This window comes from Spermophilus citellus (assembly GCF_964194105.1).
Source record: "Spermophilus citellus genome assembly, chromosome: X".
In the NCBI taxonomy this organism is placed as follows: Eukaryota; Metazoa; Chordata; class Mammalia; order Rodentia; family Sciuridae; genus Spermophilus; species Spermophilus citellus.
In genome coordinates, this window is record NC_138190.1 from 21,705,209 (window position 1) to 21,729,196 (window position 23,988).

Below are 23,988 nucleotides of genomic sequence, written 5' to 3' on the forward strand. Positions count from 1 at the left end.
ATGTCTTTTCCAATCAGATGTGTCTCCTGGAGGCAGCATATTGTTGGATTTGTTTTTTTAATCCATGATACCAGCCTATGTCGCTTTATTGGAGAGTTTAGGCCATTAACATTCAGAGTTACTATTGATATATGGTTTGAACTTCCATCCATGTTTGATTGTTTATCCTTTTTTTTATTATTATTATTAAAAAAAAATATTTAGTTTGTTTCTCCATGATTATCTTTCCCCTCGCCCTCTGTCTTTACTGAGGCACTTCCCACTGATGGTTTTGGTTATTGTTTTTCATTTCTTCCTCGTGTAGTGTTTTGCTCAAAATGCTTTGCAATGCAGGTTTTCTGGCTGCAAATTCTTTTAACTTTTGTTTATCATGAAAGATCTTTATTTCGTTGTCATACCTGAAGCTTAATTTTGCTGGATACAGAATTCTTGGTTGGCATCCATTGTCTTTCAGTGTTTGAAATACATTGTTCCATGACCTTCTTGCTTTCAGTGTCTGTGATGAAAAGTCCGTTGTTAACCGTATTGCTTTACCCCTAAATGTAATCTGTCTCCTTTCTCTTGTAGCTTTTAATATTTTCTCTTTGTTCTGTATATTGGATATCTTCATAACAATGTGTCTTGGCGTTGGTCTACTGTGATTTTGTGTGCTCGGTGTCCTGTATGCATCTTCGATTTGTATATCTGTTTTTTTTTTAATTTCTGGAAAGTTTTCTGTAATTATTTCATTCAGCAGGTTTCTCATTCCCTTGGTGTGAATCTCTGTACCTTCTTCTATCCCGATGACTCGTAAGTTTGGTTTCTTCATGTTATTCCAAATCTCTTGGATGTTTTTCTCGTGATTTTTTACCAGCCTTTCTGAGTTGGCTAGACTCTTTTCAAGATGGTATATTTTGTCTTCATTATCTGACGTTCTGGTTTCTACTTGTTCCACTCTGTTAGTGATACTCTCAATTGAGTTTTTAATCTGATTTATCGTTTCCTTCATTTCTAGAATTATTTTTTGATTATTCTTTATAATCTCTATCTCCTGATAAAGATGCTTAACTTCTTCTTTTAGGTGTTTATGTAACTCATTCTCAATGTGTTCTTTCGCTGCTTGAATATGCTGTCTTGTATCCTCTTTGATGTTCCATTCCATCTGTCTAAGGTGTTCCTTGAGGCCTTTATATGACCATTTTTCTGATGACTCTAGGTCCTCCTGAATATTTAGGCTATCCTGCATTGTTTGTACTCCTTTTCTTCCTTGTTTCTTGAAGCTGCTCATGTTGCTTCTTGTTCTGATTGACTGCTGAGTTACTGTTTATTCCTATAAATTTATTTGATGCTAGGGAGGAAAGGTATTAGAAGGGAAGGGAAGAAGTCACTAAGGAGAATGAGAGTAGGCAGGTAGAATTCAAGGAAGGGGGATAAGAAAAATGAACAGACAAAAGAAGAAAGAAATAGGAACTAGAAAAGAACAAAAATTTAAAAAATATATATTAATAATAATTAAAAAAAATAAAATTAAGATTAGAAGAGAAAGAAGAAAAAAAAGAGAAAGGAAAAAAAAACCAAGATAGAAAAATGAAGATGAAAGAAAAACCCCAATCAAGAAAGAAAAAAAAAAAAAACCTAATAAATGCCGTCTTAGAGTTTGATTAATTTCTCTTCCACTAGGTGGCGCTGTGCCCACCAGGTCAAGTCTTTCCCGTCAGTACGCGGGAACCAATCACTGTGCAGCAGCTCCTCCCAGACTGGGCGAGTCTCCAAACCTGAGTGCCTAGGGCCTCCTCTTGTGTCCAATCCCTTCCACTTTTCCTCTAGCCAGGCCCCTCTCACGGGTGCCGCTCACCGCAATACTGGCTACACGCCAGGTCTGCTGCTCCCGGGAGCCCTGTTTTCATGAATGACTGGGCACACTCTTCCAGTTTGCCATTCCCTCAGACCCTAATTTTGTAGAGCTTGGTGCTGAGAATCCTCAGCGAATTTTACTTGCCCTCCGGTAGCCACACCCCCGTAGCTGGTGCAAGAGACCTCAGCAGTCAGCCCTGGCGGGAGCGGCAGTCCTGCACCACCTCTGACTCCCTCAGGCTGGCTGTAGCACTCACGGGAGAGCTGGGAGGGGCTCTTAAGTTTTCCCCGATGCGTGGAGAGGGAAAGCCAGGTGTCCACACACCTGTAGCAGCAGGCTTCAATGAAGTTATCTCCTGCTCTGCAGCCCTGCGACTTCAGCCCTCTGCCACAGTGGTGTCCTCCGCAAACGGCGACAGTTCGCCTCCCCCTGCCGGGCGACCAACGCCACGGGCGGGTCCCCACTGTCTCCCAAGCCCCGCCTGGACCCTGCAGCCACTACCCACGAAGGCCCGGCAGGCATCCACCTCCGCAGAATGAGAAGGGCTGACCAGCCGCCTCGGCTGGATGGCTTAATGCTGAGTCGGCGCGGCTGTCAGTCTCAGCTTTTCAGACGCGGCGGTGCGGGGCACGGAAAACGGAGAGGCTTACTCACTTCCCGCCGCCATCTTCCTCTTCTCGCTATTTCGGGATGATGGCGGGGTGCTGGCTCGCTCTCTCCGGTGTGTCTCTGCCTCGAGCTCCCACGCCTCTCTCCTCCACGGCCTCCACAGCCAGCGCTGCCCTGGTCGCTCTGTCCGCCCCCGGCGTTCCCGGCTTCTAGCCAGCTGCGCCGCGTCCCGGTCCGAGTTTTTCTGGCTCGAGCTCCAGTGGCGCCCGGGGCTGGGGAGGTGACCGCCGGCAAGTACCACAGTCCCCGGGCCCCGAGTCCCAGCGGCCACAAACCGACACTTCTAATAGACCTACCAGATCCCGGCAGGACCCCTCTTCATGGAATTTTGCTAGGAGTTCCTCCGTGTGAAGACTGCCGCTGTTCCAAAGGGTCTTTTTGATCTCGTTAATGTGGAGACATTAGAGTCACTGCTTCCTCGTCGGCGGCCATGTTCCCCCCTCCGATAAAACTCTTATTAGTAAAACTAGGAATGAAAATTTCTCCTTTCAAGAGATACATACAATTGTGAGGTAAGAGTACATACTAGAGTACTACTAGAAACATTTCCAAAGAAATTATCTTTACCTAACCTCAATTTTTTTTAAGAGAGAGTGAGAGAGGAGAGAGAGAGAGAGAATTTTTAATATTTATTTATTTTTTTAGTTCTCGGCGGACACAACATCTTTGTTGGTATGTGGTGCTGAGGATCGAACCCGGGCCGCACGCAAGCCAGGCAAGCGTGCTACCGCTTGAGCCACATCCCCAGCCCACCTAACCTCAATTTTAATCCCACTTATAGTCTCAGGTTTAGGCTTAAATCACACAAACTTTTTTCATCTAATTTCTTCATATGAGCTTCATAAATGGATTAGTGCCACACTTGAGCAACACTTATTTTGTTTTTCAAATTTGGGTCCTCATCTGAAACTGTGAGAAAAAAAGTGATTTTATAAATATATATTCTATATTATACTGTAATGTACAAACAGTTACCAGATGATGGATACTTAGGTTGCTTCCAGACTTTGCTACTCTAAGCAACACTGCACTTAATATCAAGTTACATTTATCTCTTCATGGTTTTTCCAGAAAAATTCCAAGAAGATAATATATTAACCCAGAGTTAAGTGTTTCTTTCTATGTACACTTAGAAATTGACATGGAATAGAATAAAAGAACCCCATTTTCTTCATAACCATATTTCATCAAGGATTTAAGTGTTTACCCATGATTTAAGTGCAGAATAATATCTCATTGTTATTTTAATTTATAATTTTAATTTTTACAGTGTATTAGTTTCCTGTGGATGTTATTAAAAATCACTCTAAACTTATCATACCAATAATTTTTCTCTCACAATTCTACAGACAAAAAATCCAGAAGTGAGTATAAAACTGGGTATAAATCAAGATTATCAACAGAGCTATGTACCCTTACACCCTCCATAAACTATAGAAGGAAATCTGTTTCTTATCTCTTCCAGTTTCTGGTGGCTTCAGGCATTCCTTGACTTGTGACTAAAGCACTCCAGGATTCAAGGCTAGGATTTCAAATCTCCCTCTGATTTATCTTCATGTTGTGTTCTCCTTTGTGTGTGTATCAGATTTCCCCTTGTCTTCCTTTTTTGAGGATACATTTAATTTCATTTAGAGTCTACCCATATAATCTGGGATAATCTTCCCATTTAAAAATTCTTAATTTAGTCACATCTATAAAGACTTTGAGGGCTGGGGATGTGGCTCAAGCGGTAGCACGCTCGCCTGGCATGCGTGCGGCCCGGGTTCGATCCTCAGCACCACATACAAACTAAGATGTTGTGTCCGCCAAATACTAAAAAATAAATATTGAAATTTTCTCTCTCTATCCCACTCTCTCCCAATCTTTCTTTAAAAAAAAAAGACTTTGATATTTCACATAACATTCACAGGGATTAAGAAATGTATATCTTTTGAAATAGCAATTTTTTTCCTGGTCTTCCACAGAATCAAATTGCTTTCCTAAGAATTGGGCATTGAATTTCTCATGAGCAATTTAGAATACTTCTCAAGGAAGGTGATAGAGAATATGAAAGATAAAGAGTAAATATCAACTAATGTTATATAGCAAAGTATACATTTTTAAAAAATATACACACAGCTATAGCACAAATTTGCAATGGGTATATTTGTATAAATCTATGGAATATCAAATTCATGTACTTCAATTATTAAGAATGGGATCCTAAGAAAAATGTGGGGATGATGGAGCATGGATTTCAGGCAATAGTCAAAGTAGAGTTTAATCATATTAGCAGTTATTTTTACAGGAATACTATATTCACATGTAAAGTATCATTTTATAAATATCAAAGAGAAACAGGAAAAAAGCAAAGAAATGATTCTAATTACCTTACATCTGAGTTAAACACCTTGTAAAAACATAAAGAAGTTATTGTGGGCTGGGGATGTCGTTTCAGTGGTAGAACACTTCCCTAGCATTATGAGGCCCTGGGTTTGATTCCCAGCAACACAAAGAAAAAAGTTATCACAAATCATTGCTTACAGTCTAATTTCAATATGGGGTTATAGGTATGTATATCCTGGTATACTTTATTTGAGAAATAATGAAACTTCACTAGTTGCTAGATTTAAAAGAGAAATTGTTACAGTGTCAGATAAACTAAGTAGATAATGTTCATCAATGTCCCATGGTATTTTAAAAGTTTATCTACATTATTATTTATAATATCAACATCAATTTAGAGAAAAGTAACCTGAGATTCAGAGGCTACATGAATGATCTCAAGCCCAACAGGTGGAAACTACTAACCTGACTATTATAAATCTGTATTCCACACTTTTTCCCTATGTCTGCAATAGTAGTAAAGATATATAAAACCATCATGCATAATCCAATTATTAAGATGCATTTATAAAAAGAAAAACTGTGTGCTTTCTAGACTCTAACATAATATGATTTTCCTATAATGTTATGTGTTAATACTTTTAAAACGTTACTTAGCATCAACAGAAATCATATAAAATTTAATTACATTTAAAATATAGTGCTCAACAATGAGAAAAAAGTATGAATAGCTCTTCACAGAATATTTTATTTTTGGTCTGAAATGAACTATCATTCTTTGATATTTTGCAATCTTTGAACACACACCAAAATAGTGTATGTTTCCTACTGTCTAATGTGATACATTAAAGTACTCTTTGGATTTTGTAGGATATGTTTGAAAATTTGTGCAAAAGAAACATTCCAATATTACTGGGTAGCTTATCAGGCTCCTGAGCCCATTCATATGCCTTTTTTCCCCCAAAGGGTTACCTTAGTAACTGTTCAATAGAAGTACTTTTCTGCAGTTTTCTCTAAATAATACCCATATAATTGCTCAATTTAGTCATTGCAGTATCCAGGAAATAATGTAACTCAAATTTGGTTTGTTTCTGATTCCAATAATTTAGAGACTAAAAATATTCCAGTACAAACAGGTAAGTATGTCAGATATATTAAAATAGCAATCACATGTAGTACAGTGGAGAAGTGGTAGATATAAAATAATTTATTTTATTATCCAAGGCAAAGATAGACTGATTAACTCATGTAAAATGAAGTATGCTTGTTACAATTTAGAAGTAATTAACTACCACATAAAAATAGAAAGAATAACTTTTAATGCAATTAAGGGAAAAAGCAAACAAACACTGAGGCAATCCAACAGAAACCTAGAAAGGATTCGTCTACTGTCATGTATATCTAAAAAGAACAAATAATAATGATAACAAAAGAAACTTAGAAAGGAACATAAGTCAATGCATTTCTAGTGTCTGAAACACTCAGTACACACACTCAAAAGTATAAGATATTTAACTTCACTGTTTATAAGATCAGATATAATTTCTATTTTAAGTCACAATTCTGTAGTGGAGCTGAAATTTAATCTTGGTAAATTGAGTAGAACTTTATTCCTAACATTTTCCTTAAATAGGCAACTACATGCTAGAATGGGGGACACATAAGAAGTTGTGACATGGACCTCTGTTATTATGATTAAAGTACCCTAATATATTCATTTACCACAATGTTGGCTCATAGTGAAGCTAGCTATTTTATTCTCTTGATTTCAGAGATAAGACTGAAAATTTCACTGGCTACCACTTTAGCAACTCTCTGATATACTTGATGACAGTGTTTAGCAAAGTGCTGTGTTTTTGTAAAGAATTCAAACAGTGTTAGCTTAACATAAACTTTGGAAACATGGGTAAAGCAGAAAGATGGACTCTGTTACTATATATGTGCTTAGAGTATCCATAGATCTTATATATTGATTTTATACTTCTATTTTATTGTTAATAAATATAAATGAGGTTTTTAAAATAGTTTTAATATTTAAAGTACTTTCAGTAGAGATTTTTAGACAAATGTTGGGAAAGAAAACCCAGTGTATGGAGTCAGTCAAAATTATATGTAGTAATATCTTGTAATTCTGAGTATAAAGCTCTCTGTTTATTCTGGAAAATAGAGTCAGAATACACATCATGTTGGTATAGCAATTGTCATGTGAGCACTTAGTATACAATTATATTTTTAGGTAAAAGGCCAGGGAGAAGCAAGAGGGAGTAAGCTGGAGGAGACTGGGAAAGCCATCATATCATGATACACTCTGATTCCAAGTGAAAACAGTGACAGGGAACTAAGCTATGATAGAAACATCTTAGATCACCCTGAAGTCCAAAGAAAGTTCAGGAAGATCTGCAGAAATCCCTGAAGCCAAAGTCTCTAGTCAGAGGAGTTGCTTACCTTTCAGGAATGATCCTGCTTCAGTTTCCCTGACATTCTAACTGCTGACTGGGAGCAGGCCTAGGAAGCATGAACTGGAAGAAGAAACAAAAAATGATTTCAGAGCACAGCAGTTGGGACCTTATTCAATTATATTCCCTCTCTGTGGGGTACATTCTCATAGCCACCACACCTACCTTGTAGGTACATTGTGAAATTAGAAATAATGTAGATAAATTGCCTAGGATTTAGTGCCTTACATATACACCATGCTCAATAAAGAATAGCTATTGCTATATCTCATTTGTGAACTCTTTATAATAACTGTGATATTTATAGGACATATATTATTTAATCATCATAAAATTTCTTCCCATTAGAAGAAATAAACATCTTGACAGACTTGTATTTTTTTAAACATCTCTCTTTGGCTTGTAGATAACTGCCTTCTCCCTTTCTCTTTGCATAGCCTTTCTTCTGTATGTGTCTGTGTCCTGATCTCCTCTTATAAAAGATTCCAGCCATATCAGATGAAAGCCTACCCCTAATGACTTCATTTTACCTAAATTACCTTTGTAAAGAATATCTCAAAATACAGTCATATTCTGAAACAGTGGGAGTTAGGACTTCAACATAAATTGAGGGGTAGGACATTATTTAGTGATAACAATGTTATTGAACATACTTTCCAAAGAAAACTGAGAATCATGGGTGTCAAAGGAGATGCCATAGTTATATTCATAATAAAAGGCAGAACCCAGATTCTAAACAAAGATCTTTATAATTCTAAACAAAGATCTTTATAATTTTAAGTAAGGCCCATTCTCTTGAGGATGAGAGTGCATAATACATATACCTTATATGTTCCTGGGCCTTGTACTTGGGGGGAAAGACAGAAAATGACTTGGGCTGGAGGAATTAGACTCAATATCCACAAAGCTAAAACAAATACATGAATCAAATTCCACACATCTTTAAATGAGTGGGTCACTTTTGAGGGTAATTTGCTCCCTAAAGAGATATTTAACATGTTTTGTATACATTTCTGATGGACACAAGTGAGCTTGTGCTGCTGTCATCTAGTGGGTAGAAGTCATTAATATTGCTAAATATGCTACAATGCATAGCCCCCACAACAGTAAATTGTTTGGGCCAGAATGTTCAGAGTGGAAGTTGAAAAAGGCTGTATCAGAATAAGACAATCTGGATACTGAATATGGCTGTCCCTAGGAGAGGATCATTCCTTCTTAGTCATCTCCCAACTAGTGATCAAAACTAAAGGAATGAGAAATTATATAGACATATTTTGAAGATTTATAATTTTTCCTGATCATTTCCAGGCCTTCCCCAGGCTATCCTGATTGATATAGCCTATCTGTAGCAGCGTGGCAAGAATGGGACCTACAAGATTCAAACTTAATTTTTGTTACTTTCAATAAATATGTCCTTAACCCTATTTCATCTACTCCTTCTAGATAAAAAGTTTCGACGAGTGGAGTGTACAATATGATTGAAAAAAGTAAACATCAAAGTTACAGTTACTGAAATGGGATACTCAGGTATTGTGTAGATAGAAGAAGAGCAATAACTCATTTAGGCTTGTACAGGGGATAGAGGGGCCTTAATGAATTTCCTTATCAGAACTTCCTCTGAAGCTTCCCCATCCACCAAGGAATCCATTCTGGTGCAGCTATCCTAAACTGTTACAAGCACCTACAATTTAACTGAATGCTAGTTATGCCAGCACTGACCAGATAGTTCTAACAAACATTAATTTTACCTTATAGAGGTCTATGGGGATAATCCTAGCTCCTCCTCATGTGTGTGTACTAACATCTACACCTCCCCACACACATACCTGTTGCTGTCATCCACAGCCCCAATCCCAGTTATCCCATGGAGTAGACTAATGCCACGCTCCCTAGTGCCAAAGATAAACAAGCAGACTGTATTGACTAGTCACTTTTCAAAATAAGGACTACATTTAATTATCTGAGCTAAACTATGAACCTTAAAGTTTACCTCAAATATTCTCAACCTGTGTCACTGACTTGAGGTAGGTACCACTTGCAGAGTGGGGAATCAGGACTCAATACATTGAAAAGACTTTCTATTTTTTAAAATATTTTTTAATTGTAGATGGATGGGAGCCAGGGATTAAGGTGTGTCTTTCCCTATAACACTGTGACTTGTACCTTGAGGGTTGTTAACTCTCAGCATCTTAAATTCTCCAACATTCTTGTGTTAGCTTCATATGGCTATAAAAAAAATATCTAAAACAATCAACTTATTAAGATAAAAAGTTTATTTTGACTCAGTTTCAAAGGTTCTAGTCCATGATCAGTTGACCCCAATGCTTTTAGGCCTCTGTTGAACCAGCACATCATAGGGGTCAGGGCATAACTTCTCAGCTTATGGGTAGAAAATGAAAGAGATGGAGAGGGTCTGGGATCTCATATCCCTTTCAAGGGCATGTCCCCAAAGACCGCTAAATAGACCCCATCTCTTAAAGTTTCCACTACCTCCCAATAGCAACAAACTTGAGACCAAGCCTTTAACATATTGGATTTTGGTGTGTATTTCAGACCCAAACTATAGCAACCCTAAAGAGAAAGGCTTAACTCTGAAGCAACAACATGCATACCAGGGCCCTCAGCTTTGCCTGTTATTTCAGTTGCTTCAAGGAAAGGCCATATGATCCATTATCTAGGGATAATTTTTTTGAGTACAAAGGATTGAGCCCAGGAGTACTCAATCACTGAACCATATCTCCAGCCCTTTTTTTTTGTATTTTTATTTAGAGACAGGGTCTCACTAAATTACTGAGGTTGGCTTTGAACTCAAGATCCTCTTGCTTCATCCTCCCCAGCTGCTAGGATTATTGGCGTGTGCCACCAAGCCCAGTGGGATACATTCTTGTTGACTACTTTGTCTTCTGTGATTAGGCATGGATGGAATAAGGGTTAGTGACTTTTGTCACTTTTATAAGTGTTCATTTCCCTTCCCACCTGTCCTCCTACTTCATTAATTTCAATTTTACTTTTCACTCCTATCATCTCTCATTTCTTGGTTAACATGCCAATGGTGAAGATACTACTCCACCTGTGTCTTCATTTGTTTTCTGAGGTTTTATATTTCCCACTTTCATGTTTTTATTTCAGTTGTGTCTCAGCAGGGCACCATGCATACACAAAGACTTCACCAACTAGAACTGAATTCATTAACTTTTAATTTATTTATTGCTGTCAATTTGATCTAGAATATAAGATTTTTAATTTATGAGCATAACTAGTGATATAAGTGGGTATAGCTGGCTTTATACCTCATCTTCTTAGGAATGATTATACTGCTGCTGCTGCTACTGCTGATAATGAGTTTCAAAAGTTATTTCTTGAGTGCTAAATATGTTCTGGGTAATTTACATATAGCTTCTAATTTTTAAGACAAGCTGGGAAAATTGTGGCTAGCGGAAAAAAAATAAGTAAATTGTCACAGAAAATGTCATGGAAATAGAACTAGTAAGAGTCAGAGCTTGCATTATTATCAAGAACTATCTGAATATGAAGTTTTTGCTTTGTCTGTTATATCACCCTCCCCTTTTTGGTATGTTTAAAAGATCGATAAAACATAAAAATTGGTAGAAATCATGTGTTTAAAGCCAAGAACATCATGAGTCCAGAGTATTTCTCCAAAAATTCTGGCTTGGATTTTATGGTATATACAGGACCATTTCAAAGTGTTTCTTCTTTCCATATCATAAATAACCTACTTCAGGGTCCTTTGTAAAGTACTTCTAAAAATATTAAAGATGGGATTAAACATTCTTGACTATATATTTTCCCACACAACATCAAAAAATCTAAACACTTTGGTCACTTTTTCACTCATTTTATAGACAGTAAGGATTGCTCTTTTGTGTTTTGTTGCCCTCTTAAATGTTCCCTTAATAGTAGGTTAGGCCACATGATAGACAATTTTCCTTTATACCATTTTCTTTGTCTTGCTTGTTCTCCTGATGTTAAGTAGCTGAAATTAGAAAAGGGCTCACAGAGGTCATACAGCTCAATAGAATTCCTATCATTTTTTTCCTCCCCCTCCTCCCCCACTTTCTGCTCTTCCTCCCTGCCCTCCTCCTCCTCCTCCTCCTCCTCCTCCTCCTCCTCCTCCTCCTCCTCCTCCTCCTCTTCCTTCTTCTTCACTTTTAATTCCCATTGTACTTATATACTTTTCTCATCTTTCAAACTCACTGAGGAAAATATGTCAAGATATAGAAATATTTATTTTTCTCTTCTAATTAGAGGATCCATTTTTTATAACAGATTGAAACTAGCTGGGAGGAAAAGAATAAACAGAAATAACACCAAAATAGAATGTTTCTTCTTGGTCCAGTTGCAAATAGCTGCTCTTTTAAGGAAGTAGGTCTGCTTTCATTATACTAAACACACACACACACACTCACACACACACACACACACACACATTAAACAAAACTCTATAAGTGTATTATGTGTACTATGGATAACTGTCCCCATGACACTCTACCCAGAAGGAAAACGTGAAATGCTTTTCTAAGAAACCACCTTTTTTGACATACAATCACAACATGAATACATGAAAAATCCCATTATAGCATTTAATTTAACTAGCATAGCTTGAGAAGTGTGAAAATGCAATTTTTCTGCTGTGTTGTATCCTATCCAATGTATAATTTTACCTCCTGAGTTCATGTCCACAGTCTAAACTGATGAAATCAGTTTTTAATCTGATGAAATTATTGTTTGTTATTTTAGGTATAGACCCTTTCTAGCTTTTACACTGCAGTTTCTAGTTTTGCATAAGCTGTGTCTCCTATTGGCAGAATAGTAAATTTAAAATGGTCTCTTTTGTTTTTAGAATTACAGCATTATATTTTAATTTCTGAATTTTATAGTTCAATATAAATATCAATAGGTACAAAACAAGTACAGTGGTATTTTAATCTACAAAATAAATACTTGTTTTATATAAAATTATACTTCCTATCTCCACAGCCTACCTTTGTCCAAATAATGGCCCAAATTAATATTAACACTAAAATCTACAAAACAGTAAGAACTCCTTTTAACTTTAAATAATCCAGGGAAAATAGACTCAGTTAACCTGCTCCTCTAAAAAATAGGTCCTCAAAAAAATTAATTAAAAATTCTGGGGAAGTGGCTCAGTGGTAAAGCACTCCTATGTTCAATCCCTGGTACCAAAAATAAATAAATAAATTTAAAAATAAAAATGAGTCCTCTTAACTCTTTGTTGGGAATTATTTTTAGGAATTCACTTATACACACTTTAATATTTTTCATATTATATCTTTGTTTATGGAAAAACTTCAGGTCCTGTATGCTGACTTTGACACTTAACTTTTTCTTGGTCCAAAGTGGCATCTGGATAATAAATGTCAATTCACTTAGCACTACCTTTTATATTAGTCTTTATAACTCATACTCTAAAACATATCTGCTGCTCTGAAAAGACAAACCTAATTAATTGGAAAACAATTTTCCCAACCTTCTACTCACTCCAAAGTTCCCACAGAGAACATTTTGGGCATACTACTGGGGTGTTTCTTTGTACTTCTTATCTTTAAAAAGGTTACACTAACAACTGCATATTTTGAATCCAGATTTATTTTATATTCATGGAAATACATACTGTAAGCTGCTTTGCCCCAATTATTGATAAGGCTGAATTATTTTTAAATCTTCACAGGAGGAGCCTATGGATATTTACAGTTGACTTTGTTTACCATATAAACAAACTTCTTTCAAAAAATGCAGCCAGAGTAAAGAAAAACATGGCCAGAACCTTTCTGCAAATAATATTGTAGGTTTTGCAATGGAACTATTACAGTTGTTTCTAATATGTGTTCCTGGGTGATAACTGTGTTGACAATATTTCATCAACCTATTTCCTCCTCCTAAACTATCCCCTAAACCAAAGAAAAATAAACAAGTTGTAGTAAGTCATCACTCAGGTGCTGATTACTATTTCATTGTATGTATATATTATGGGAAGTTTTCTTTTTATGGAATTAATTCCTTTCTTCATAATTTTTGTTACTTGTTGTATATTTAAAAGTTCATATGAGAAAGTCTTTGGGATTGACTTTTTAGTTTATTAACATTGATAGAATTTTAGTTGAAGCATATGTTGAGGGTCTCCCATAATTGTTTTATAAGTCAAGATGAGGTCTCTTTCTGGGGGATGCTTTATCTTCTTCCTTATCTTCTTCTTCATTATCATCATCTGGATAATCCACTAAACCAACCAAACTGCTACTGGATGGGGTACTCATTTCATCCTCAGAATCAGGAGAGCTAGATGAAGAAATTCTGAATTCACCAGAAGATGTTCTTTTGAGAAGGTCTACCTTTTCTCCATTTTCTTTTGGTATTTTAGTATCTATAGATGTATCATAATGATCTGGAAAGTCATTTTCCATTGGTGGCATAAATACATCTGTGGTATTTTCCTTAAAATACATATCAGCCTTCACCTCCTCCATGCCATTGGCATCTCTGCAAAAAATTTTAATATATAGTATAGAATGTAAATTCTTCCTTATTTGATTTTGTCTGTCTTTCTCTTGTTCATATTTAATCTTCAATCCTTTGAATGTCTGAACATATTCAATCAATTCAAAAGCCTTGTAAAACTTTTCAACTATATGTGCAACAAGAGACTTGATATTTTCCACTCGTATATATTCAAATAGCTCAATAATAGCCGAATTTAGCATATTGTACCGAGTTCCATTAATCAGAAATGCATTTACAACTGGATCAAAAAGATTTCCCTTGATGATGTAACGATTATAAAGTTCATCTTTAAGACCAATCATCCTTCTCATAAAACGAACAGCAGATAAGATCAGGAACGTGTGCTTTGAATTCATCAACATCAAGACTCTTCTTAGCAAGTCTTTGCTCAATATGTAGTTTTTAATGTGATATGTGTGATGTTGTACACAAAATGTGAGTAGTTCTATAATTAAACTAAGCAGCTGTGCTGTTTGATAATTATTGAGACAATTTTTGTTTTCGTCAGGTCCAAATAAATAATCCTCTTCATCTCTATCTTCTGAAGTGGTAGACAAAATTGGTGCTATCAAATTATGCATGCAACGTCTATAGAAGAAATTTAGAAATTCACTTCTTTCACATTCATTGGGTACTAGCAGCATGTTGTCCACATCAAGTAGAGAACGAAGAAGTCCCATCAAATTAATGGCACCTCCAAGTTCAGGATCAGTATCACTGATCATTTGTTCAATTACTACATTAATAAAAAGTTCATCATCTTCACCATCCTGAGCTTCCTCCATTACAAATATTCGGATCTTAGATGGACTGTACTCTACCAGATAAGCAAATATATCTGTAGCTGTTATCTTTACTTGGAAATCATCCATGCTCATTAAAATTTTAAGAGCAGAAAGAATTCCCAGTTGTAACAATGTTGTGAATAAAGCATCCTTGCTTTGAGGCTGCAGTGTCTGGGAAAACCCACAGAATTCCTTGAAAAAAAATAATAATTCACGTCGTTTATTTTCATCTGTAGTCTTATCCCTTAACTGTGCAAGAACTTCAAACAAAAACACATCATCTTCCAGCAGCATGCTGACTATCTCAACCTTGTTGAAGAAAATAAAATTTGTAAGAGTAGAGAGAAGATTCTCTTCAAATATGGATGGTATAGGAAAAAGAATATCATGAATGTACTGCACTCTGTAGGTCTGATGTATTTTTTGCCTAAGTTTAGAGTCTGTTATTGGCATAACTTCCTTAAACTTTACATTTTGGGTCAAGAATTCCCTATACCTTTTTGGCTGAGTCAAGGCAGGGTCATATTCAAGGCATCCCACCACATCCATGATACACTCGTCAGAAAACATGATCTCAAACAGAGGAGTTTTGTTGAGGAATAAGATGCCTTTAATAATTTTGTGCAAGTTATGTAAGCCTTCAATGTTCTTTAGGTTCTCACAAATGTGAAATATTTGCAGTAGTTTTTTAATATAATCTTCATTTTCCAAGATCAGTGCCAACCTTTCTTTACGTATAGGTGAAGCAAGGACAGAAGTAAACAGATCAGCTATTTCTTCAAGTGTATGGAGTTCACAGTTCGGCAGCTCAACCAGACTACTGGTTGATGGCATTTCATCAAATTGGTCTGGTCTATCCAAAAGATCTTGTGTGATTTCAACAGTTGGGTCTTTACCTTGGACTTGGCATATGTCTTCCCAGATCTCTCGACAGCCTGCTGGATCCTGGAAACTTAGTGCCACACCATGATTCTCATCTTCAGACCAAACAATTAACACACCCTGTTGTTTCTGATAGGGCACGTTTGGGTGTATCTTGGACTGTAAAATCAGTGAGCCATCAGACTCTGACCGAACAAGCAGACACACGCTTTGGAGGCGCTCTATGTAACTTGAGGAGATTTGTCCCATGCCCAGCTGGCCCCATTGTTGATCTTCTTTCAGCACATAGACCTTTACACGATTCCGCTTGCTCGCCATGAGGACCTCTGGCCTAAACACAGCAGGCCGGATCTTGTTGACCAACTCCTGCTCTGCGTTTGCGTATCCTGACCAATGGCAGCTACCGCTACCTTGGCAGCAACAGTGGTTAAGGTGGCAGGTTACAGTACAGTACACACTACGCTAGTAGTTACAGTAGTGGAGGAGGCTGAGAAAGATGAAGGGTCCGCAGGATTCCTCTGAGGCCTTGCCAGCTCTCATCCAGAATCCCCGGGCCTCCTTTCTTTCATTTTGTCCACTTTCCTACTCACTCTGATAAAGTGAGTCCTTGCGCCCACCTGCTCGAGGCTAAAAATGCTTCAGTTCTTTGAAAAATCTCGGGATGCCCCCAAGATTCTATCCAAGAAGAACCTGCTTATGTAATAAACACCCTACTTGCTAAAGGGAATCCTGCCAAGCTGGAACGCTAGGGAATTAGCATATGCATTTCCAGAAAGGATTTTGACCCTCAGAAATATTTTTACTTCTCAGATTTTTTTTTTTTTTTTTTTGTGGGGACGTAGGCTTAGGCCTTCAACTTAATTACCTATGTCCTGATCAAGTTCACACCGGGATTTTCCAAATATAAAGCACCAACAAATGACCTATAGACCATGAACAAGAATCAGAGAAATGAGATTGGGTTTCCTCCATAAGACTTGGTCATTCACTTACTCATCTGTGAGGGAAGATATTGATCAACTCTGTTGCTTTCCTCAGTTCCACTTCAAGTTTTATGTCTAGCACCACAGGTAAAATGTTTCCTCATCTATAAGCATACTGCTGACTCTAGAGAAGGAATGGAGCAAAGGGAAATTGCACTGAAATTTGTTAAGAGTGAGTATTGACTATCACAAATTACAATTGTAATAAATTATAATTATAATTATATTTTATTTATTTGTTTATTTATTTATTGTGTGACTGGGCTCAAGTCCAGGACCCTAAACATGCTAGGCCAATGATTTATCACTGGGCTATATCTGCTGCCAGTTTTGAAATTTTATTTTGAGACAGGCTCTCTGTAGATTACCCAGCCTTGCCTCAAACTTGTCATTCCCTTGCCTCAGCCTCCTGAGTAGTTGGGATTACAGTTAGGGACCAGCATACCTGGGTCTGTTTTATTTATTGTCTTAATAATGAAGACAATAACAAATCTACAGCTACTAAAAATAGAGTGATTGCTTATTATTATTATAAAGAAAGGTAATATAATTGATAAAATATGATATTTGAGTGTTTACTATATTCAAAACACTAAGTTTTTATATTTTCTTAAATTTTATAATAATCTAGCAATATAGAAGTATTAATCCTTTTAGGATCAGGAAACAGAGTTGAAGAAATTAAATAAATTGAGAAAGATCACACAATAAGTTGAGAAATTTGATTTGAACACGTTTTACTAATCCCAGAATTGGTTTTCTCAGCTATTAAACTGCTATTCCCTTCTTTTCTTGGCCTTCATTACACTTTATTTCACATTCCTTCCATCTATATAATTTGTAATCAACATAAAATAATCAAGACAAGATGAAAGTCACACACTTCCTCCTTTAGATTCACATCTGTGTATAGCCAACTGAAAAATAGAAGCTGGGATATGGCAACTCTGTTAAATATAATTTTAATAGTAACGAAGCTGATTTTTGATGTAGCAGCAACTTCTGCAGTTTTATTTTTAAAAAATATTTTTCCACAAAATTAACCCTGTTATTGCAAGGGAAAAACTGAGAACTGGGCCACATCAAGGACATTTGAACTTGAAGAGTCCTATTTGTAATAATCAGTTCATTTTACATACCAGGGAGATATGAGACAATTGTCAAGTAGGGAACAGAAAAACTTCCACATTAGAGTCTGGAATATTGCCTGGGATAGTGCAGGAAGGGCAGCTAGGGTGTCAATTGCATAAGACAATAATTTTAGGAGAAAATTTAAGTCATTGCCAAGATACTGCTGGTATGGAAACATTTACAAGTTATCAAAAATATTTAAACATAACCATTAATGACAGATACAAAAATTGATACAAGCATTAATTAAAACATACCTTATTTCAACCACAGATAATGTGAAAATATACAATAATGACATGTATGTTAATGTCCATTTTTTGACTTTGCTATATTTAAAATTTCTCTCAGAATCAATTATTATACTGCCAGTTCTCTCAATATGCCCTCAGGTTCCATTCTCTGAGAAGCACTCATCACAAATCTATGTGTTCTCACAATTTTATCACTGGAAACTTCACTTAGGCCAATTAAGGTCCCTTTATCTTAATTAGGTTAACAGGAGTGTCTTTACAATCTAAAAGAACCTCAATTCCACATTTCTTATTGCTATTTCTGCAGTAGTTTTTTCAGTTCCTGTCTTACTTGTTTTGAGAACTAATGTCCTTTTTTGCTTCATTAGTTAGTTATACCTACCTAAGATTGTTATTTTGTTATTGTTGTTGTTTACAGGGAGAAAAATAATATGAATAAGCAACTGCCATATTCTAGGAGAGTAACCAATCCTTTTTATATGCATCATTTACTTCTTCAATCAATCCCCATACAATATTAGCATGGGGAAGATATTATCAGTAATGTATTAGAGGGGAAAACCTTGAAACTCCAAAAGTGAATTAAGCATTCGATTCAAATTCCTGCAGTAAGTGATGATGTTAGGATTTCAAACCAAGCCTTTTGTATTTCCAACTCTTATTTGCTCTTCCCAAAATGCAATACTCTCTTCCAGGCAAAATCAATGTGTTTCTACCTTACTTAGAATAAAAGCCAGAGTTCTATTTAAGGTCTATACAGCCCAACAAGAAGTAGCCCCTTGACCTTTCTGAAATCTTCACCTAATAGCCTCCTTTATTCTGCCCTAACCACACTAGCCACAAAGCTGTGTCTGAAGTACCCCAGTACACTTCTGTCCCTGGCCTTTGCATCTGCCCTTATTTTGACTATAACACACTCATTTCTCAGTATCTACATGGCTCATACATGTAGATACTGTCCTTTGTTTTTCTGAGACCTTTTATAGCCAACTCTTTAAAATTGCAGGGACTTCCCATCCCAACATATCCATCCTGTTTCATTGATGTACATATTCTCCACAGCACTTAGCATCATCTGACCTTCTGTATCTCATATATACTGATTTCTGAAATAGACTATAAGCTGTAGAAGAGCTCTGCTTTTATTTTGCTCACTGTTTTGCCCTTCATACATGCCATAGACATCGTACATAACAATTTCTCAACAATTATTTATGGTACAAACACACAAATGAATAAACATTACTTCAAGGATGATTTCCAAAAGTCTAATTTGTCCCCCATATACTCATTGAGTAGCCCTATGTACAGACCTTATAACAGACACTGGGAATAAAACAGTAAATTTGAACTTCATATCCAATCCTCTAATGGAACAGACAGTTTATCAGGATATATTTCTAATTTACAAGATATATTTGGCACTTACCCTGTTGCCCCAGTATTACTTTTTTTATAGTTTTCTGGTTATTGATGGTAACCAAAGAAAAAATATTTTCCTGTTTTAGGCATTTAGTGTATTAGATTAGCTTGATGTTTTCCTCCACGTTCTGCCAAATATTCTTTCTCAGGCCTTGAGTTAAATCTCAGGTAGAAACTGAAGCTTTTCTATCCAATCTCAATTATTGAATGAACCCTAATTTTTCAGTATTAAAATGTTCAATCCATTTCTACCTGCCATTGAGTCTTGATTTTTCCAGTGTAAATTTATGGACAAGTCCAGAATCAAGGATCAGAAAGGTATGCTTCACATAGTGTGGATAGCGAATATATATAGCAAAGGACATGGGTAGAGGTAAGAGTGAAGAATTGGAGTCATGGATGCAATCTTTCACAAGCTTGGGTAACAAGTATAAACTGGAAATTTCGTTAACAAAGAGGGATGTATGGTCATTCTCTATAGAGTGTTAAAATGTGTACATAATTAACCCCCTTTATTTTAAGCTGAATATTTTGCCTTAGTATATGTTCATTGTGGCAGTACTGGCTATTATCTTTCCAGAGTCTCAGAGTCTGAGAGCTAGGAATCACTTTTGAGTATTTTCTTAGATCTGCAGGCCATTTTTATTAACAATAATATATATTCTCAGTTGTATTTGTCTTCCTTAGAAGCTCTGAAATCTTTTTTTCATACTTCATGGATTTATGGGAGAAAAGTAAAAGGGGGGAATATTTGCTCTGATCTCATGTAAATTTTTAAGGTCTTTTAATGTCAAGTTCTCCTCATTTTCTTCTTCTCAAATAGTTACTTCTGCACCCATTTTGAGTTTTATTTTAAATTATACAATTCATAGGTCTCTTCTCTATCTAAATGGGCCATATTCTTTCTTTTGCCTACCTTAATGGCTGGGAGAAACATTAGCTAAAATATTAATTACTCCACAACCATGTTTTGAAGGTAATAGCAATGAGCAGAATTTAGAATTTAAAAGTCATTCAAATTTTGCTTAGATATAGCAATCATCTTCATTTCTTCAGTATATAATTCTAGACATATTTAAAGCATTAAAAATTCTTTTTTTTTGGTAAGCTGATTTCAACTTATTATTTTTTACCTTAATTTTATTAACATTTAAATGAATGTATTGCATATAATTGATATTTGATGAAAGAATTGTACTAAATCAGAAATTTTTAAAAAATTTCATTATGAATAAGAGAAAATTTAAACACAATAGCTAGTATTGACTTTGGATACATTACAAATTGTTTGAAAGTCTTCATTCCTCCTGAAAAATAACCTTTTGTGTTTTGTTTCTACTAGGTGATATGATCTGCTATCAAATTTTTAGGCAGGAGAGCTGACATGCAGGTTTTGGAATATATTTTTGAATTTCACACTAAAATTATTCAGAAGAATATCCAACTTTTGTTTACAGTTGTTTAAAAGCATTATTTAAAAACTTTAAGAGGCTTGTCAGATATCAGCTAGAATATCATGTAAAGCAAAGATAAAGGATTTTTGGCACATCTAATCTTTTTAAGTACAATGACCATAGTTTCCTCATGTCTTAGGTAGGTCTTAGGCATTATACCTCCCATAAAAGTGATCTTATAAGTTAATTTTCATTTTTTTAAAATGATGCCTTAAAAATTCCTAGCTGGGCATAATGGTGCACACTTGCAATTCCTGAAACATGCTTGTAATCTCTGAAGCTGAGGCAGGAGGATCTCAAGTTCAAAGCCAGCCTCAGCAACAGCAAGGTGCTAAGCAAATCAGTGAGACCCTGTCTCTAAATAAAATACAAATAGTGCTGGGGATGTGGCTCAGTGGTAAAGTTCCCTTGAGTTCAATCCCTGTACCCCCTGCCAAAAAAAAAAAAGTCCTAGATATGCAGGTTTTGTTTGATAAGTTGGTTGGTTGATTACTGGAAATAGTGAAATAGGGTAGTTACATTTACCCACTAGTTGCTATTATCCTCAGTTGTGATAACCAAAAAAATCTCCAGATAGGGATAAATGTTCCCCTGTGGATGAGAGATGAAAAATCACTCCTGGTTGATAATGACTATTAATAAACTTTTTCAGTTGTTATCACCTACTAAATTTTATAAATGCAGAGTTGTTCAGCCAAGACAAGGTTTGTGGTCTTCTTTTCTTGTTTGATATAATAAAAACAGCTTATTAGAACTTTCACTCATTCAACTCTCCTATTAACCAGGATTTCCATGCATTTATAGTAAGACAATAAATGGCATTTATTATTAGGCCTTTCTCCATGAAGATAATGAGAAATGGATTTGTTGTTTTGGCAACCTCTTTTCTATTCTCTTGCAGCTCTTTCTCTACAGCACCCAGAGCTATTACACTCCATTTATTTTTTTTTTAATTTTTATTTGCTCTTTTTATTTATACATGATAATAGAGTCTATTGTGACATATTTATATTAGGATATTCTAATTAGGATCCTAGACTTGTGGTTGTACATGATGGTGAGACTCACTGTGGTGTATTCATATATGTACACAGGAAAGTTAAGTCAGATTCATTCCACTGTCTTTCCTGTTCCTGTCTCCCCTCCCTTCCCTTCATCTCCCTTTGTCTAATCGACTGAACTTTTATTCTTCACCTCCCCACCCTTGTGTGTTAGCATCGGCATAGCAGAGAGAACATTCAATCTTTGATTTGGGGGGATTGGCATTTTTCATTTAGCATAATTGTCTCCAGATCCATCCATTTTCTGGCAAATGGCATAATTTCACTCTTCTTTATGGCTGACTAATACTCCATTGTGTGCGTGTGTGTGTGTGAGTGAATGTGTGTGTGTGTATCACATTTTCTTTATTCATTCATCTATGAAGGGTATTTATGTTGGTTCCATGTCTTAGCTATGGCAAACTGTGCTGCTATAAACATTGTCACACTACATTTCCACACTCATTTGTGTACTCCTAGGCCTTACCTCTTTCTCCAGCTCATTGGCTTTGTATATATCTTTCCCACCAAATGCCTATATGCTTTCTGATTCCATTGATCAGAATGTCATGTCACTGTATATATCACATATGAAATATACCATCATTATTCACTTTTTGTCTAAAAAGTTAGGCCTTCCAAAACAGATTTCTGACTATATAATCTGAGACAGCAACCTGTTTTCTCATTCTCATTAACATTGCCATACTTTTTGTTTGCAATAGAACTTTTTAAATCCAGAATCACCCTATCATTAACATACCACTTGTTTATTTTTATTGTCTTATTCTGTCACCAAATACAAAGATGGGTCCTGGCTAATCTGATTCTCCCCTGTATTGTTTTACCCAGAAAACAATAGGCATTCATCAAATATTATCAATGTGTGCATGAAAGAATGTATAAATCACTCTTCTCAATATTTTGGAAATATTTCAAAATAAAAAGAATTAAGCTTCCCCTTATTTTACTAAAATCTATTAATTTTGTATCTAGTCTCATTAACCAGCTTTTGCCTCTCTTTCCTAAATTTCTTCAAATATACTGATAATGAAGTTAAAAACTTGCTATGTTTTCACAGTGACTGAAATTCTGAGCTTAGATTTGAACCCTGTTAGATTCAAGAACATATGCATCTAAGCTCTTTGTGAGAAAATCAGTCACCATTATCTGTCCCTTATCTTTATATTTTTTATTTAAAAAATTTGTTAGTTGCCAACGGGCCTTTGTTTTATTTATTTATATGCAGTGCTGAGAAATGAACCCAGCACCTCACACATGCCTGGCAAGCACTCTACCACTGAGCCACAACCCCAGCCCACTCTCTCTTCTCTTTATATAGGTACTGAAGCCATCTTTTACATCTGCATTACAAATTCTTCATGTTAGAATCCCAAGAATTTTTAAACAGTCAATATATATCTTCATATACCTCTTATTCTTTACCCCCACCCCATCATTTTCTCCTGAACAGAAAGCATAAGGGACATTTAGATATCAAATGCTTCAACTTATTCATCTCTCTCAAAGTATTGGCCCCCAAAATAGAAAAATTCTTATCCTAGTCATTGTGTTTGCTCTAAATAGAGGTAAACTAACTTTTTTTTTGGTGGTGGTGCCAGGGATTAAACCCATGGCCTTGTTCATGTGAGGCAAGCACTCTACCAACTGAGCTATACCCCAGCCTCTAACTTTGAATTTAATTCTCTTTTTTCATATCTCTAATTGTGTTAAGCTTTCCTTGAAACACTAGTTTACAGATTTGTGCTAATTGAATTTGCATTTAGCAATATCATGCCCTTTTTACATTTTACAACTTTCTTCTTTCCAAATGTATTGTCCTCTTTCTGCATTTTCCTCTCTGACTCATAAAACACCTTTGCAAACATAGATTTTTATAGCTACTCATCCCTTTCATTAATCAATAATGCAATAAGTACATTATCAAACCTGTCATGCATTTGTTCATGCTATATCTCTTTCAATGTGCGTCAACAACACATTTAAAAGTATTTCATTTGAATTTATCTAATTGGTAAACATTTTACCTTCTTTCTTTTTTTCTTTACAGCATAACTTTTCATTTATCTGGTTATACATATATAGTGTTGCACCAAGTGTGCAGTCATACATGTACCTAGGGTAATGATGTCCATCTCATTCCACCATCATTCCTGCCCCCCCAGTCCCCCCTCCCCACCCTTTTTTTCCCT

At 35.9% G+C, this 23,988-nt stretch overlaps 1 protein-coding gene across 1 annotated transcript; it reads right to left on the reverse strand.

Moving 5' to 3' along the window:
* Positions 1-13,457: 13,457 nt before the first annotated feature.
* PPP4R3C (protein phosphatase 4 regulatory subunit 3C) lies at positions 13,458-15,809 on the reverse strand (the record flags this gene model as incomplete). The annotated part of the gene is made up of 1 exon (XM_081276910.1): positions 13,458-15,809. One exon carries the CDS (start codon positions 15,807-15,809, stop codon positions 13,458-13,460), a length of 2,352 nt encoding a protein of 783 aa, XP_081133036.1.
* Between the last annotated feature and the right edge of the window lie 8,179 nt (positions 15,810-23,988).